The sequence below is a fragment of the Lepidothrix coronata genome, unplaced genomic scaffold (genome assembly GCF_001604755.1).
Source record: "Lepidothrix coronata isolate B3197 unplaced genomic scaffold, Lepidothrix_coronata-1.0 Scaffold277, whole genome shotgun sequence".
Taxonomy (NCBI): Eukaryota; Metazoa; Chordata; class Aves; order Passeriformes; family Pipridae; genus Lepidothrix; species Lepidothrix coronata.
Genome location: NW_016690457.1, coordinates 438,782 through 457,305, shown reverse-complemented (window position 1 = coordinate 457,305; position 18,524 = coordinate 438,782). Strand labels below are relative to the sequence as shown.

Here is an 18,524-nt window from a genome sequence, read left to right as displayed (position 1 = left end):
GTCTCACCTAAAAAATCCACTGCGCAGGCTCGAAGGGTTAATGACCTTTCCCTAATCTTCGCTCGCGAAGACTGGCCATTATTATTAAACCTTAGTTTAGACTGGAATTAGTAAGTTTGATAATGTTTTGGACTAAATTCTGGAATTTTCTTTTGCCAGTATTTCAAATAAACTGTTGCTAGACAGTGCTCATCTATGGCCTGGTAAGGAATGTATAACCATTTAAAACATCCATGTGTAACCATTTAAAAAGACTATGTATAACTATTTAAAACAAGCTTCTCATTTTATATTAAGTCTAATACAAGGTGTCATCTGCAAGTTGCTGCTATTTGGCTGTTGCATTTCAATCAGTTGTGACAGGTTCACAAAACATTGCTAGAAAAGGGCAAAAAGTTGGTCAGCATGAAAGAAAATTAATTTGAAACACGGTCCTGTATTTCTTGTTAATGGATGAATTGTGAGGGACGCACAGAGAAAACACCTGCAGTGAGTGACTGACATGGAAGCAGTAAGATATTTGAGATTAAATTATCCTTGAGATAGAATTTCTACTTTGTCCATTTCATGCTTCCTCAGCTGGAACAAACTAGTGGTTGCTCATCTTTACTACCTCATCTACTGCTGCTTATTCCAAGAATGGCATTAACAGCTTTACCACACTTAATTCTGCAATCCCTTAACGTGGGGTGGAGGGGGATTTTCTTCCTAACCACAGCTGGGGATTGGATCCTCCAAACATGGGCAGCACATACTGGGGATCCCACATGCTGCTTCTGTGGCTGAATGAAACTGCACCACGTTCCATGACTGCTCTGCTCACATGTGTTAACCAGAAATTAAAGATAATACTTCACCCCTGAACACCAGGGTGGCTGGGGCCTCCCCAAATGGAGCCCTTCCTGCTTTGAGACTGAGTATTGGACACAAAGCCTGGGGAATCTTGAGGCAGATGGTGTTAATTCAGGACTTATCTCTGTATCCCTTCACTGAGGCAGGACATCAGGAGCTGTTCAGCTGCACCTTCAGACAGAATCCTCTGGTTTAGTGAGAACAAGGTGGTGTCTTGATCCGTGCCTTGGCAATTCACAGCTGTATCCCAAAGACCATGGGGATAAATCCAGGCCCACATCCCCCACGTAAAGCCCTTCCTTTTGCTGTGTCAGAGCCGGGCTTGGTGTTGGTTCTTGCTCTCAGAGTGCTGATTGCAGCTTTGTTCTGTCCTTCCTGACATGAAGTTCTGTGGCGTGTTCTGGATTAAGCAGTTGAATTTAATCGGTTCAGCCTTGTTTGAACCACTAAGACTGAGCGTGGAGGTGCTGAGGGGCAGGACTGACCTTCCCTCGGGAGCTTCCCTGGGTTTGCTCAGCTACTCCTCGCCGGGTTACTCGTAGTGTTTGCTCTGGGCTGTGCCACTGGTTTCAAAGCCCAAACCGCTCGTTAAAGGTATTGTGGGGCACTAAGTAATTGGTAATTAGAAAGTAAACCATAAAAATCTCAAGCAATAACACTCATGGGTGTTCTTCTTTATGGAGCTGTTGAGAGAGTCACCGAAGAGCTTGTGTTGGTTCAGGGCAGTAGGATTCCTCCGGGAAACTGGTGACAGGATGAGAGAGAGATGGGAAAAAATTCCTGATAAAGCTGAAGGGTTGTGTTAAAAGGATTGTTGGGCACGTGTTATTCACAGCATTACTATGGGAAACTTAAAATTCTTAAACTAAGAAGCAAGAACTTTCTGGCTGAAACTGGCTGTCCCAGGTTGGGACTCTACAGCTCTTACCGTAGAGTCTGATCACTCCCGAGCTTCGGAAATAGTGTTGGAGTCACCAAAGCTCTCCTGGAGCCTCATAGCGCTGAACTCAGGAAAAGGAAAGTCACTTTTCTCTTTTTGAAGATGAGCATTAATGAGTTGTGAGGATGAATGATAACACTCTTCAAAAACATTATTAAACTGTGGAATTTTCACTGAAAAGCGGAGATGAGGCACCTACGCTTTGTGGTTGCCTCTTTGAAAGGGAAGACGCCAAAGCAAGCAGGACCAAGTGCCACAACTTGTGAGCTTTCAGGGTCACAACATCACTGGGTTGTTCTGTGACTCTCACTTGCCTCTGATGTTTTCTCTCCCCAGTTTGTCCAGCTGCCTGCAAGTCCCAGGGCTGCACCTCGGAAGGGCAGTGCTGTCACAGCGAGTGCCTCGGGGACTGCACGGAGCCCAGCGACCCCGAGAAGTGCGTGGCCTGTCGCAACTTCTACCTGGAAGGGAAGTGTGTGGACAACTGCCCCCCTGGGTACTACCGCTTCGAGGGCTGGCGCTGTGTGACCTTCAGCTTCTGCCAGGAGCTGCACAACAAGTGTAAGAACGCCAGGGAGTCGGGGTGTCATGTCATCCACAACAATGAGTGTGTCCACGAGTGCCCCTCGGGGTACATCATGAATTCCAGCAAGTAAGTACATGGTCTGCAGGTAAAGAATCCATGCTGAGGTTTTTGGGGCTGTGCTTTCATCTCGCTTGGACATGGGGTTTGTGTTCTCTGTGAACACCAAGAAAAGTTTCCGGCTTTGGAGCGTCTGTAACAGTCACCTGGTTGGTCTCCTTTAATATGATTTACAAACTAATACCTTACTAATTCAATCCATTAAAAGCAGACAGCTCTAACCTACCATATGCTAGGAGTTTATTCTTCCCTTGGCCTCCCTTGTTCCCTCTCAAGTTTGGAAAAGGTGCGAAAAGGGAGATTGAGAGAGAGGACAAGGAAGAAGAGCATCCTCAAACTGGAACAATCTTTCTGTAGTAGAGTGGGAGGAGGGAGATGGGCAGTGGAGAGGCTTTAGCAGGCCTGTTTTCCTCCCCTCTAGAGCAGCCTCAGGCCAGAAAGCTAGGCTGGAAAACACAACAGGGAGAGGTTGTGGCTGGAAAGTGCAACAGGGAGAGGTCATGGCTAATCAAAAGAGTGCAGCGTCCTTTGAGTGGATAGTTCTCAGAATATCTGTCCCTCATCCCTGTAATTACTTTCATTGAGCAGGTTCAAGCTGTGCCAGACATAAATGCACAATGTAACAAACAAAATAGACAGCCATTCTGTCTATTCCCAGGGTTTTTCGACAAAGGAATTAAATAATTTATGTTGCTGAGCTGTTTATCACTGAAAACTTTGTTGTTTGTCCCGTAATACCATTATATATTGTGATGAGTCAGATTTCCTATGAGTAGCTTTGTGATTGCATGTATTTGCTCCTGCCATAATAAATTTCAGGGAATTCACTCTAACAGGACTTTTTATGCCATTTCCTGTTTTGCTTTTCAGAAGAATGAACAAGCAGCCCCAAAGTAGCTCTGCTGGTTGTGTAACAGCACCATGGCCTCTCCCGTGCTGTTCCAGGCTGCTGCCAGTGGGACCTCACAGCTCTGTTCCCTGCTTTTCCTAGAGCATTTCTTTCTCTGAACTAGTTGGGAACACATTTTTGTGGTGTCGCGACCAGGGCAAGCGATGAGCTCGCAGTATTTCCCCAGAGCACAAAGCACATACTTGCCTTTTTTAAAGCAACTTTATGTGCAGTCTTCAATCAGAGGATTCCCAGATGAAGGGCCAGCTCATCAATTACATGTTTGGTTAACGATCTTGGGATGAAGACTGGGTTTGTTGGTCTTGAAACCCTTGGTATGTAGAGCACTGAGCAGCATCGTGGCGAATGGACTCTTCAGAATAACAAAAATCACTTTGTTCTGGTTTCTGTTATGTAGGAAGAGAGGGAGTGATTTATGTTTGAAATGTGGAAATGATAATTTAAAGAATTATTTTCAGGGCCAGGTTGGACAGGGCTTGGAGCAACCTGGTCTAGTGAATCCCATGACGTATTGCCAGGACACCAGTGCTTTTGGGAATTGCTGAGGATGCCCCAGGTGACATTCCATGTTAAGCATCATCCCTGTATCCCAACTGTCTTGTTTTCCAGCCTGCACTGCACGCCCTGTGCAGGGCCCTGTCCCAAGGTCTGTGACTTTGGGAAGGAGAAGACGATCGACTCAGTGACATCGGCGCAGGAGCTCCGGGGCTGCACAGTTGTCAATGGCAGCCTGGTTATAAATATCCGGGGAGGAAGTAAGTGCTCCGTGAGTGAGGACTGGGCAGCACGGGATGGCAGGGCAGGGAATGTGACACCAGCCCTGAGCTGGGGCTTTTCTGGTGACCATTGACAGCAGCCAAGGGAATGGCCCGGAGTTGTGTCAGGGGAGTTTGAGGTTGGATATTAGAGAAAGGTTCTTCCCCCAGAGGGTGGTGGGGCACTGAACAGGCTCCCCAGGGCAGTGGTTGCAGCACCAAGGGTGCCAGAGCTCATCAAGTGTTTGGATGATCCTCTCAGGCACAGTGTGTGCCTCTTGGGGTGTCCTGTGCATGACCAGGAGTTGGACTGGATGATCTTGTGGGTCCCTTCCAACTCAGTCTGTCCTGGGATTTTCTTTTGCTTTGACCACCCTGAATCTTAGAGGGAATCAGAAAAATAACCACTAAGCAAAGGCTCTTGAGGTTATTGGTTATTTGGGTTTTTGTGTTAATTGAATTTTTTAAGGTCTCATGAATTAACATAAACCCGTTCTGTTTAATGTATTTGGGCTCTGATATCGATGTTTCTTCTCAGTGATATCAGAGAACTAATCCCAATGTTTTCCTCTCCATAGATAACATAGCAGCTGAACTGGAAGCAAATCTTGGCTTGATAGAAGAAATCTCAGGTTACCTCAAAATTCGCCGCTCTTATGCCTTGGTTTCTCTTTCTTTTTTCCGGAAGCTCCATCTGATTAGAGGAGAAACACTTGAAGCTGGGTGAGTTCCCTCAAAAGACACTGTATTTGAATGCTTTGAAGTGCAAGGAGTACCAGTGCTATCAGAACGATCTGTATTTGGAAACAATTTATAAGTTATTTTTAAACATTCCTCTGCCCACGGATTGTGCCCTACCAGGGGAGACAGTTTGCATTCACTTTTTCTTTGGTGTCTGGGTTAGTGCACGAAGAAAAAGGAGTTTTCAGTGGATCCCCTCCCAACCCATGTTTTCATTCTTCTTTCAGCAATTATTCATTTTATGCCTTGGACAACCAGAACCTCCGCCAGCTCTGGGACTGGAGTAAACACAACCTCACTATTGCGCGAGGCAAACTCTTCTTCCACTATAACCCCAAGCTGTGCTTGTCAGAAATCCACAAGATGGAAGAGATCTCTGGGACTAAGGGGCGTCAGGAGAGGAACGACATAGCCCTGAAGACCAATGGGGATCAAGCCTCATGTAAGAGTCTCAGAATGCAGCAAGGCTTGCCTCAGTACCATCCTCACACTCCTATTTCCCTCAGCCTGACCCATAATGTTTGTCCAGGGACTGTCCTTGTACTTTTGGTAAAGCACCAGACTTGCCACTTGAGTAAAGTCCTATGCCATGAGGAAAAGTCCTCACAGTTCTCCCTCTGGAAGGTGCCTGCCTTGCCAGCTTTGGTCCCCAAAGTTTGCTCTCCATGGGCTCTGCTGGGAAGTTTTTGGGGCTGAGAGTATTATTTTTGAAGAGTTTAGCACAACATAACCTTGGTCCGGGCTGGGACTTAGTGTTACTGCCGAGTACCTGATTAATAGTCATAACCTCCTTTTCCCATGTCATGAGGTGACAGTGGGCACACAGAATAAACACGGGAGAAAGAGGATTTCCACCCATCCCTGGAGCCATGTGAGGAAATTGCCATGACAACAGTCAGGGAAATTTTCCAACAGTTTTTGCTGTGCTTCTCAGAGGTTTTTAAGCTAATGGCTTTCTTCAGGAACAATGATAAGGCAGTGCCTGTGTCAGCATGGTTAAGGCACTGAAGTTGTGCTCCTGAAGATGTAGTTTTGAAGATAGTTTTTTTGGCAGCAGTGCTGCCATAAATGCACCCCTTCTGCCCCCCCAACCCTGCTGTTTGTTCCCTTTCTGTGGCACACAATCTCCTTTCCCTGTATGTGCCAGTAAGACACTTACAGGGGCGTGTGGTGAAGCAGACTGTGGGGATAGAAAATACCCAGCTTTGTTCTTAGCTGGTGGTATCTCTGCTCTGATTCTTTACTTGCCTGCACATAAGAACAGGAGCACACACAGGTTAACATGAGGTGCTTATGCAGGTATTGCCAGCAAAAAGCCCAGCATTAATTAAACTGTGATTTCAGATCCTTGCCCACACCCTGCAGTGCAGTTTGGATCATCCTGTGGATGCTCTGTCCCTCTGCTTTTGGGGACAGCACTGCTAAAGGTCCCTTCCAACCCAAACCATTCCATGATTCTGTGATCCCTCAGTTCTGCCCTTGTTACCCTGATGTAGCTGTTTGTGAACAGACTTAAAAAGTGAAGATCTTTCAGCTGACTCAGTTTGCTGGTCTGGTTTTCCACATATCAACGCATGCAGCCATGCATGCACAGTGGGAGAAGGGAATGCAATGGCTATGACCTAAAAACTGGCAGTACCAGTGAAAAACACACACAGAGCCCTATCCTCAGGGGCAGCAGAGCTCCAGCCTGGGCAGAGGGAAGGAGTACAAGGAATTAGCTGTCTGTAAAGTTCATCTCCTCCCATGAGACACTGAAAAGCTCTTCCTGCACTGGGGATGAACCTGCGTTTGGAGTTCAGACCCAGCTCTGCCATGTGGCAGCTCCTGGGCTGGTGTTTGGTTTGAAGGCAGCTGGAGGAGACAGTTGTATTCCTCTTTGCCAACTTTGCCCCTCCTCTGCTGAACCAGTGTCTGTGCCACCCCCACCTCAAACCACAGCTTGCCAGGGTGTTTGGCTTTTTGTTTGCTTTTACATTTCAAGTTTAGTTTTCATATTGGCAGCATCCTGTTTACTGAAAAAAATAGAGAAAAAAAAGAAAGCCTTTGTTTGTTCTGGATGTGGTGCCAGGGAAATGAGTGTTCTTCCTCCCTTTGCAGCTACTGCAGGAATAGCAAATCCAGTCAGAGCCACAGTTTGTCCTTCTTGGGCTGCTGGGACAAACCTCCTGCAAACACCCTCCTGTTTGCGAAGGGACCAAACTACTCCTGGGCAAGGCTGGGAAATCATGTGCTTCATTTTTGTGCACACCCCATTGCTAGGTTCATCTGTGTAGATCATGATAAATTGTAAAATATGTTGCTTTTAGATTTCCCACTTTTTAGAGTTTAGTTCAACTCTTCTACATTTTCATAAAATCATTGCAAAATTTAAGCTGGCAGGAGTCTTAGTAGGGCATCTATTCCAACCCTGACTTAAGGTAGGAATAGCATTGAAGTAAGATAAGCAGCTCTTCTCAGTGCCAGCGTTCTCATCTTCAACTTACACTTCTCAGATAATAGAAATTGAAACCCTTATTTTTTAGCATTAATAAATGCATTGTCGCTTCTCATTTGTCTCAGGTGAAAATGAATTGCTGAAATTTTCTTACATCAGGACTTCTCATGACAAGATCCTGTTAAAGTGGGAGCCGTATTGGCCTCCTGATTTCCGTGATCTCCTGGGATTTATGCTGTTCTACAAGGAAGCGTAAGTGACCCACCCTTCGATCACAAACCAGTGGCCATGTTGGGTTCCCACAATCAGCAGTTGGCCTTGAAGAGTGGATAATAAACCTGTTGTAGGCAAAACTGTTTAATCTCTGATTGTCTGGCTCCAACACTTCAGTTCCCAATTGTACCCTTCTATAAAAGTGTTCATTAAGATCCCTGACTTACCGAGTTGTGGACAGTCAAAATTCCTCATCTAAGAACAATCCAAACATGAGTTCTTCCAGTTCTTCTAACCATGAAGTTTCTCATCTCCCCACCACCTGCATGGGATGTTTAGGGTTTTATTCCCTTTGAGGTGGGAAAGGTTCTTTTAGAAACTGGTTTTCATAAAGCTGAAAATAATTAGCCTGGATTTAGTTGTTGGGATCATGTGTGGCACAGGACCTGCTCTTTGATGCCTCACTTTCAGAATAAATACAACGAGAGGATTAATACTTTCTCCAAAGAGTAAAGAATGGTAACTTTCAGTGATGTCCTTAGAACTTTTTAAAGATGAGTGAAGTTTTTAAAAGATGAGTGAAGATTCTGTTAATTTGAGCCTTTTCTGTCCTAAAGTCCGTACCAAAACGTGACGGAGTTCGATGGCCAGGATGCTTGTGGGTCAAACAGCTGGACAGTTGTGGATGTTGACCCACCCCCACGGTCCAACGAGCCCAAAGCCCAGGCCCAACCAGGCTGGCTTCTGAGGGGCCTGAAGCCCTGGACACAATATGCTGTGTTTGTAAAAACCCTGGTCACCTTTTCCGATGAGCGGCGGACATATGGAGCAAAGAGTGAGATTATCTACATCCAGACCAACGCTACGGGTCAGTACCAGCACATTAATGTTGCTTTGCAAGGGAGAAAGAGTTCTAAATAAGTCCTAAATAAGAAGAGGGACAGCCACTGATCTCTTCTCTGTGGTGACCAGTGATAGGACCCCAGGGAATGGCCTGGAGTTGTGTCAGAGGAAGTTTAGGCTGGATATTAGGAAAAGGTTCTTCTCCCAGAGGCTAGTGGGGCACTGAACAGGCTCCCCAGGGCAGTGGGCATGGTACCAAGGCTGCTAGAGCTCATCAAGTGTTTGGATGATCCTCTCAGGCACTGGGTGTGACTCTTGGGGATGGGCCTGTGCAGGGCCGAGAGTTTGACTTGATGATCCTTTGGGTCCCGTCCAACTCAGCAGATTCTGTGCTTATGTAAATAGTCTTCTGCCTGGGAGCTGTGATAGTCCCACATCCATGAAACTTTCCATTGCTGCTGTACTTTGGTAGGAAGGAATTCCTAAACCAATGGAAGGCTGTGGGATTCCTGCACAGGGAGATTTGCCAAGTGTGTTCTCTTCTATCCAGCTCATGTGACCATGTGTAAGAATCATTAAGGCTGGAAAGGACCTCCAGGATCATCAAGTGCAGCCTTTGGGAGCCTGAGTGTTCTGGTGTTTCTGCTGCAGGAACCTACCATGGAGAATGCTGGATTCCCATAGGAATGGCAACTTGCCTGTGTTTGTCCCCCATCCTGTCACCCTCTGGCAGGGCAGTGCAGTGACCTGTGCCTCTTTGCCCACCCACACAGTTCCGTCAGTGCCGTTAGATCCGATATCTGTTTCCAACTCTTCATCCCAAATCATCCTGAAGTGGAAACCACCCTCAGAGCCCAACGGGAACATCACGCACTACCTGGTGTACTGGCAGCAGCAGGCAGAGGACAGTGAGCTTTATGAACTTGATTACTGCTTGAAAGGTGAGTGGCTGCTTCTCTCTCTGGGCCTTTCCTTCAGTCTCTCTCAGAATTCCCTGGAGTGTTTGCCTTGGAGATGCTCTGGGGGCCCAATTCTGCTGTTTTCAAGGATGTTGTTCAAGAAACATGCTGAGATGCAGCTGTGTCCTCCCCCTGTTCAATATACATTAGGTGCTACTGCCAAGGTATGTGCAAAAGGTCTCCAAAAACATTTCTTATGGAGTAATCAGACATTTTGTTTCCTTTGGGGGTCTCCCTGCTGCCCTTGTTCTTTTTAAACTGAGTTACAAGTTTAACAATGGCTATGGAGATGGTAAAGTTAAAAACTTCAGTGCTTCTGGAGCTCAGGGCCAAGTTAATTTTTGAAGGTATCTTGTGCCTGGCTTGGGATTCCTTGAGAACACAGAGTTTCACTGAGGACTCCCAAAATCTCACCTGCTGCCCTGTGTTACCTAAACTGGGATGAACTGGGATAGAACTCACAGACTACAGCAGCATCTGAGCTTTGTTTCAAAAAATATTTTTGAATCAAAGGCCTATCAGAAAAGAGGGAACTGCTCAGCCCTGGATGTGAAAGCTCAGGACGCCCCAATGTGCCATGAATCCTGTGCACACTGGTTTGGGTTCTTTGTAGGGTTGAACATCTGCCAAGCTAAGCATGAGTGACACTAAAACTCTTTTGTCCACAGGATTAAAACTTCCCTCAAGGACCTGGTCTCCTCCTTTTGAATCTGAAGACCCTCAGAAGTATAATCAGAGTGAAAATGAGGATGTCAGTGGGGAATGTTGTTCCTGCCCGAAGACAGACTCCCAGATACAGAAGGAGCTGGAGGAATCTGCTTTCCGCAAGACATTTGAGAACTACCTTCACAACGAGGTTTTTGTGCCAAGGTAGGAACATCAAACAGTGCTCATGTGGTCAGGGGGAGGGAACTGTGATTGACTGATTATTAAACACAATTATTAGGTTGGATGTGGTCATGTGGCCAGTCTCTGGGCTTCCATGGACCTGTCTACTCCAGCTGGATATGGGTGTTGGAATGGGGACAGCCCAGCACCTACACTGATGTTTCTGCAAATTGGGAAGATCCTGCTTTAATTTCCTGTCTCTGAATCCTCCTCAGCGTGAGAATAAAGTGAGAATCCTTAACAAACAGCTGAATGCCTGCAGCAAATTGAAACTTGGATGATGCCAAAAATAGAGATTTTTTTTTTCTGTCAAAAAATGTTGTGGTCAAGTTTTTCATTGAGTTGAAAAGAAAGGAAAAGGGCAGTTTATGAGGCCACAGCCTCGTCCTTCAGCATGGTATTTGTGGTCTTCCTTGCACTTAGTGTGGGAAATACCTCCAATACCATGAGGAATGTGAGTGCTGTGGGTGGTGAATGTCCTGTTTTGAGTGGCACACACAGCGTCACATTAAGTGGTGTTGAATGTCTTCACACTTCATATGCAGCTCAGGGAGGAAGTGCTGGGAAGCAGGTTAGAATCTGTGATGATTTACCCTCTTCCCTGTCATGCATTTTGTGCTCTAAATTTATTCCCAGCTTGCTGCCCTGAGCTAACAAACCTTTATTTGCAGCTCCTTGGCAGAAGCTGTGTCACTGCACTGAACATTTTCTTTTTTTGAATACACTGAATGCATTACTGGGGTGTTCCCTGTGAGGCTGCTCTGGTACCTTGAGCTGAGTCCCTCCTTTTGCCATTCCCTGGCTGTTGGTGCCCATCAGGACAAGTTTCACTGTGCCAAAGGATGCCAGGACATGACGTACTCTGAGGCAGAGGAGAGTCCAAGCCATGTGCAAAAGCCAACCTCCTCCTGATGCAGGCAGACAATTCTGACAATCTGATTTCTTTTTTATTTCCTTTTTTTCCCAATTTTATTGTGCAGCCAGCCCAGGATGCTTCTCAGGCCAGTTTCTGGGGTATGTATTTTAGGAAGAAACCAATCCACCAGGATGTGCCACCTTGTCAGCCTGCTAAGAGACAAATCTCCACATCCCTAGGCTTGGCTAATCCTTTAAAACAAGCTCTTTTGCTGTTAAAAGTCCGTGGTAAAGATACCTCCCTGCTGCCATGTGTCCTGCTTGTCTTCCCCAGCAGCTCCAGGCTGTTGTCATGTAAATCAGAATTATTTTTCCTGTGAATACTGTGCTATCACCTGCTCACAAAGCCTGGCAAGGAGTGTGGTTTACTTAAGATGCTTTTTTGTGGCTCCTGAGAGTTCATTGACCTCTCCCGAGGTGGTGTGTGGCCTCTCCTGGAGAGAAGAAACCTGCCAGTCACGGGAGGGATCTCAGGGATGAAGCCAGCAGGGAATATGAGATGGCAGGGGGCAGAATCAGAGCAGTTTCTCCCTGATGCCTTGTCCCCTTGTTTTCCATGTGCCATTTCTCTCCTCCTGTCCTGCTCCCAGCCATCTGATCCCTGTGCAGGATCCAGCCTGTACATGGCTCTGCCCTGCTCTGCTTAGTCCAGGGCTGATCTCACCCTTCTGGAAATCAGAAACTGTTCCTTCCCCCTGTGCACATTTATTACCAGGATACACTATCACTCTTGTGGGTCAGTTTGCTCTGGCACTGACAAGGCAAAACAGAGATTTTGAGATGTTTCTGGCAGAGCTGGCAGGTGTCTTCACACCAGCTGCTCTGTGCCTTCCCTTTGGAGCTGAGCAAAGGGGCCATCAGAAGCTGATGGTTTGCTTCTTCTTTCCTGTTTTATTTGCTCTTATTTTGGAAGAGTTTTGCACAGATTGGATGGTTACACACTGGAACAGGCTGCCCAGGGAGGTGTGGAGTCTCCATCCCTGGAGATACTCAAACATGGTCCTGAGCAACCTGCTGCAGCTGCCCCTGCTTTGGGCAAGAGGTGCCTTCCAGCCTCACCTGCTCCATGATTCTGTGGAAAGCATGGAAAGATTTCAAAAGTAAGAAAAGTCCTGAGAAGCAAAGGGGAACTAAACGGGAACTGTTCAGGATGTCATTCCATGTATTCTCTCCATTACTGCAAAAAGAGAAAGAGCAGACTCGCTGTTCTGTCTCTGTGTCACACTCACTCGTGCCATTCTCAGTATTCCTGGGTTACAGAGTGAGTAAGATCTGGGAAATTACTCACATTGAAAGTAATTTCCCCCCCCCGGGTTTCCCAGTTCAATTAATTAATTGTGCACACAAATATGAACTGCTTTTACCAGCACAGGAGGGAAGCCAGGCCAGGTGTCCTGGGCTAGTTTCAGGTGGAAAAGCTTAGCTTAAGGTACTTAAGGCATTTTTAGAATCCTCCAGCACAGGCCATATTGCATGTGATGACTTGTCACTTCCAGCTTCTGTGAGCCCCATACTGGTTGTCTGTGACAGCAGGAGAAGCCTGGATCTGAGGATTTCACAGGGAAGGTCACTGGAGCTGCCGAAATAGTTCTAATGCAAATTGCACTGGATAACTCTGAGAAGAATCAAATGTTTGAAAATACAGAGAATTTGGCAAGAAAATTGCTGCAAATCCAGGATAATAAATATGGGAAGATTGGGGTTTTACACCTTCACAAGTACTTCTTGCTTTCTGTGACTTGGGAAGGAAGGAATTCTTGCATTTTACTCTGTGTTTCATCAGTGGTCAAATTACTGTTTTACTTGTGAAAAGCAAAATTCCCTTAAACACGAGGACCAGCTGAATCCACACTTTGTAAACAGCGGGTGTAGCTTTGCTTTTATGCAAACAAGGCTCTGGTTGACCATAAGGAATCCTTCCCAAAGAGGGAGGTGACATGACCCAGAGCTGGGTCTCTGAACTCTGCCCCCTCCTGAGGAGACACTGCTCAGAACAATGCACAGGCTGAGGGAACAGCAGCTCCAAAGGGAGTTAATTAGTAATTAAGAAAGAGAAAACTATAAACTGGAATGTGCTCACTGAACCTACCATTTGGCATCCAGAAATTTCTCCCTGTGAGGGGGGTGAGGCCCTGGCACAGGTTGCCCAGAGAAGCTGTGGCTGCCTCTGGATGCCTGGAAGTGTCCAAGGCCAGATTGGATGGGGCTTGGAGCAACCTGGGATAGGGGAAGGTGTCCCTGCCCATGGCTGGAATTGGCTGATCATTGCCTGGTAGTCAGAGGGTGGCAGTGGAAAGTTCAGTTCAGCAGCTTCAACAGCTTGTTACATTTTTAGAGACTGGAGATGCCTCAAGTGTGGGTTCAGTTCGGGTCACTCTTTGTACCCTTTAATAGCTGTGCACACATAAAAAGATCATCACCCCCCTTAAAATACATAGCCTGGATTTCAATGGTGTTAATTCCTTTTGTGTAACTGAATACAGTTACTGATTCACCATGTGTTGGTTCCAAACCTGGAATTCCCCGTGGCAAATGTGTGGTAGGACATAAAGTGTTAGAAGGAGTAGTTCTGGTTTAGTACTGCTCCCTTCTTTTTCTTTTTTGCCAAGAAAATGAAATTTGTGAATGGCTCTTAATTTTTTTGAGTTTATTCTATTTATTTCTGATAAAACCTGACATTAAAGCTGACTGGTGGCACTCACCTGCAGACAGGGAAGGTGACAGGGTCACACTGCTGGTGCTGGTGTTACAACTGTAAAAAATTGATTTTCAGACTGAAATGCAATAATTTGAGAAGCAACATTTGGTTAACAAAACCACACAGCTAATTTGTAATCAGTCATGAGTTTTAAATGCATCTGTTGAAAAGGACTTAATAGATTTGTTCTCTTAAGAAAAGCTAAAACTGATTCATGTATCCACTGAGGTTCAGCCATAGGGTTCAAAGTGGCAAATGTATTCCAGTGAGCTGTGAAAGTGGCCTTAGGCTTTATAAATGCAAGTTAGTGACACTTGGGATATGGGGTACATTTAAGGTCATCAGAGTCAGAGGCTGTGGTGCCTCATTTGCTTGGAGTTAAAACGTGGGAGCTGAACTCCAAAGCATTGCAACCCTGCACGAGGCATCCTGGCAAAGTTAGATCCAGCTGAGAGATCCAGAAGAACTGGAATTCTCAAGCAAATGCTTGAGACTCAAATTGATTTATTTTTATTTCCCTGTATGAGGTTGTGCAAGGAGAGAGTCTCATAGATACAGAATTTTAAAAAGACAGATTGCTTGGTTAAAAAAAATAATCCTGAATTTCTTGGTTGTAAATATGAGGCTTTGAGTTTTCTGTAGCACCCTGAGCTCTCTCATTTTAACTCTTCCGTTTCAGGTGAGTGTGTTCACATTGAATGTAACAAATAACATGGTGACCTGTGTTGTTTAACAGGCCATCAAGAAAACGGAGAGACCTCGCCTCTGTGGCAAACGCCACCGTGGTGATCCCCACCATCCCAGCCTCTCCCAACAACTCTGCAGCAGCAGCTGAGGGTGCAGAGGAGCAGAAACCTTTTGAGAAAGTCCTGTCCAAGGAGTCCCTGGTGATCTCGGGGCTGCGCCATTTCACCGGATACCGCATCGAGCTCCACGCCTGCAACCACGATGCTCAGGAGTCCCGGTGCAGCGTGGCAGCCTATGTCAGTGCTAGGACCATGCCAGAAGGTAAGGATCTCCCTGAGCTCTGTTTTGGGTTGGTGACTGTTCCCAAAATGCTGCTTTTCCCATGGGAGCCAGCTGCCATATAGAGAAATTGCATAGAACCAGGGCCGTCCTTGAGTCCTGATGGGAAAGGATGATGGATGAGGTTGGCAGGCTTGAATTTTGCCAAAGGTGTGAAATAAAACTTATTAATCATGAACTTGGTTCTAGCTAAGGCTGATGACATCGTTGGTCCAGTTTCCCATGAAGTGATTGAAAAGAACACAGTGCATTTGAGGTGGCAGGAGCCAAAGGAGCCCAATGGCCTGATCGTGCTGTACGAGGTGAACTACGGACGGCTCGGGGAGACAGAGGTGAGAGTTTCTGCTTCTCCCTTCAGCTTCTGCTGAAGAGTGAGAATTTCCGACAGAGAGAGAGTTTCTGCTTCTCCACAGCACCTCTGGAGAAGTGACTCTACCTGAAAGCCCAGGGCTGTTTAGGATGTAATAGTCCTGGTGCATACAGTGCCCTGTCCAGTCTGGTTTCCTGGTGCAGGAACCAATGGGACACAAAACTTCACTGTTGAATTTGTCTCCTCTGGAAATCTGTCTGGAATAACATCAAGAAATAATCTACCCCTGTGGTGTCCATTTGCCAAACAAGTTTAGCTGATTTTCCAACTTTCTGTATGGAATTTTTTAGAAATGTTATTGCTCTGTCTCAGGTGAAAGGACGAGAGGAAATGGTCTTAAGTTGCACCAGGGGAGGTTCAGATTAGATATTAGAAAAAAATCTTTCATAGAAAGAGTGGTCAGGCATTGAAACAAATTGCCCAGGGAGGTGGTAGAGTCACCATCTCTGGAGGTGTCTGGATGTGGCACTTGGGGACATGGTTTAGGGTTGATGGTGGCGGCGCTGGGTTGATGGTTGGACTTGATGACCTTGAAAGTCTCTTCCAACCTTGATATTTCTATGATTCTGTGGCATTTAAGTTGCTTAAAGAAATTAGGAAAGCATTAAGCAGTCCACGAGCTTGTGGGAGTGCTGGTGCCTGGACAGGTGTCAGTGCCAGGGGGACAGTGCTGGTGTCAGTGCCAGGGAGAGAGCAGGACTCTCCGGTCCAGATCCAATTTCAGGGCTGAAGGCTGGTACAGCACATGGCTCTTATTCTCTGTAACATGAACTACTGCTCTGTAAAACACAAATCCAGCACAAAGCACTAAACTAGAGCAGCCCTGAGCCTGTGAGAGCCTTTATTTGTGTGTGTTTGCCAGCCAGAGAGGTGCTCCAAGAATCCCAGGGAGCTGTCAGGGAGCTCTGGATGCTGCAGGAGCCCCAGTGGGCTTGTCAGGGAGCTCTGGATGCTGCAGGAACCCCAGGGAGCTGCCAGATGCTGCAGAGGGAGGGTGACACAGCCTCCTCTCCCTACAGGAAGCCCATTTTTGTGTGTCCCGAAAGCACTTTGCCACCGAGCACGGCTGCAAACTCCGAGGACTTCAGCCTGGGAACTACAGTGTCCGGATCCGGGCGACCTCCCTGGCTGGAAATGGCTCGTGGACAGAACCCACCTATTTTTACGTGGCTGATTATCGTGAGTTCATTTGATTTTCAACATTTAATCCCTGATAGAACCTCAGGGGTTTTTTGAAGAATGGGGTTTAGCAAGCAGCGCACAGAGAACTACAGGGAGTCATTAAGTATTTACCAAAGTATCTGCTTTCAAGAACCTGGAATTACTTGGAAACGTGGCTTTTCTTCATGCGCTCTCATTCTGACCAGCCCCACCATATTCTGAAATAGCTCTAGTTTCGTATTTGTTGCATTTATTGTATTGAGGAAAAAACTTGGATTTTGGACCTTTGTAATGCCTCCAACTCTCTCTTTCTTTCTTAGTGAATTCTCAGCCTAATATTGCTGTTATAATCGTTCCTATTATTTTTGCCATAATAATTGCTGGAATTATTGGAGCTGCTTACGTGCTCGTGAAAAAGAGGTGAGTGCAATTTCATCTTGCTTTCACCAGAGCAACCAAAACTTACATCCAGAAGTTTTGTTGATTTGCTAGGAGTCAGATTTTGTTTATTTTCTAATTTCCTTAATGATTGGAACATTAATTTAGCGTAGGAAATACTTTGTGCCTTTGGAAATGGGGAGAGTTTGTGTTTGCTGCATGTTTTGGGAGTTTATCAAACTGCCTTCACCTGGAGTGTGTCAAAGGCTGCAAATGTACTGAAGAACTTGTGTCCGTTCCAGACAAACTGAAGGACCAACCGGACCCCTGTATGCATCCTCCAACCCTGAATACATCAGCGCCAGTGATGGTGAGAGTAACCAGGGCTTCCTGCAGGGATTGTTTTTTTTCAGTCAGTGCAGCAGGATGGGATTGGAATTGTCTTCATGGGGTTTTCTAGTCTTTTTTTAAAAAAGTTATACCCATAGTGTCCTGTGGCAGAGGGCAGCAAAGATGGGGAAGGGCCTTGAGGACATTGTGAGGTGTGTTCAGCTGGAGAAGACAAGACTGAGGGGAGACCTCACTGCAGTTAAGACTTCCTTGGGAGGGGAAGAGGAGGGGCAGGCCCTGAGCTCTGCTCTGTGGGGACCAGGGACAGGACCCAGGGAATGGCCTGAAGTTGTGTCAGGGTTGAATATTAGAAAAAGGTTCTTCCCCCAGAGGCTGGTTGGGCACTGACCAGGCTCCCCAGGGCAGTGGGCACAGCACCAAGGCTGACAGAGCTCAAGGAGCCTTTGGATGATCCTCTCAGGCACAGGGTGTGACTCTTGGGGATGATCCTGTGCAGGGCTGAGGGTTGGACTGGATGATTCTTGTGGGTCTCTTCCAACTCAGTATGTTCTGGGATTCTGGGATTCTGTAATCTAAGCTGCCACAGGAGCATCTTTCACAAGGTACTTGCTCAGTTCAGAAATGTTCCCCTCTGCCGCAGTTTATGTCCCTGACGAATGGGAGGTTCCACGGGACAAGATCACTCTCCTCCGAGAGCTGGGACAGGGCTCCTTTGGAATGGTGTACGAAGGAATTGCCAAGGACATAGTGAAAGGAGAGCCCGAGACCCGCGTGGCCGTGAAGACGGTGAATGAGTCTGCAAGTCTGCGCGAGCGCATCGAGTTCCTCAACGAAGCCTCTGTGATGAAAGGCTTCAGCTGCCATCATGTGGTAAGTGCTGGGTGCCTCGGCTCGTTAACACATCCCATCACACAGCTTGTCATTCTTTCAGAGCCTGACTCTCAGCTCCCCAAAGCAGCAGAGATCAAACAGAGCTGGGATCTTTCCCTGTCAGATTCTGCAGAACACATCTGCCCAAGTCTGCTCTTTTTAAACCTCTCAGCCTGACAGGGCTTTTTGAGGCTGTTCTCAGCTCTGTTTCAGGGGGTCTTGGCCTTATCCAGTGTGTTTGGACACAGCCTTGAGGGAGTTTCTCCCTTATTTTCCAGGTTTGCCTTCTCGGGGTGGTCTCAAAGGGACAACCCACCCTGGTGGTCATGGAGCTGATGGCACACGGGGACCTGAAAAGTTACCTCCGCTCTCTGAGACCTGAAGCTGAGGTAAAGACAGGAGAGGGGGGGTCTGTTTTGCAACAGGGTGACCTGATTTCAGGTTTAATACTTCTTTATTAAATGGCTTTAAGCTAAAAGAGGGTAGGTTTGATTGGATATTGGGAAGAAATTCTTCCCTGTGAGGGTGGGGAGGCCCTGGCACAGGTTGCCCAGAGAAGCTGTGGCTGCCCCTG

At 46.7% G+C, this 18,524-nt stretch overlaps 1 protein-coding gene across 2 annotated transcripts in view; it reads left to right on the top strand.

Moving 5' to 3' along the window:
* The window catches only part of INSR (insulin receptor), a 49,206-nt gene extending 30,780 nt beyond the window's left edge, over window positions 1–18,426 (top strand). For both annotated transcript variants that reach the window (XM_017836372.1, XM_017836373.1), the window contains exons 3-17: window positions 2,129–2,444; window positions 3,955–4,100; window positions 4,679–4,823; window positions 5,069–5,283; window positions 7,404–7,530; window positions 8,109–8,359; window positions 9,108–9,275; window positions 9,962–10,163; window positions 14,531–14,802; window positions 15,010–15,152; window positions 16,210–16,369; window positions 16,672–16,771; window positions 17,032–17,099; window positions 17,721–17,950; window positions 18,229–18,426. In XM_017836372.1, the coding sequence (XP_017691861.1) occupies window positions 2,129–2,444; window positions 3,955–4,100; window positions 4,679–4,823; window positions 5,069–5,283; window positions 7,404–7,530; window positions 8,109–8,359; window positions 9,108–9,275; window positions 9,962–10,163; window positions 14,531–14,802; window positions 15,010–15,152; window positions 16,210–16,369; window positions 16,672–16,771; window positions 17,032–17,099; window positions 17,721–17,950; window positions 18,229–18,411 (2,726 nt within the window). In that variant the 3' untranslated portion in view covers window positions 18,412–18,426. The remainder of the gene's footprint in view (window positions 1–2,128; window positions 2,445–3,954; window positions 4,101–4,678; window positions 4,824–5,068; window positions 5,284–7,403; window positions 7,531–8,108; window positions 8,360–9,107; window positions 9,276–9,961; window positions 10,164–14,530; window positions 14,803–15,009; window positions 15,153–16,209; window positions 16,370–16,671; window positions 16,772–17,031; window positions 17,100–17,720; window positions 17,951–18,228) is intronic.
* The last annotated feature ends 98 nt before the right edge of the window (window positions 18,427–18,524 follow it).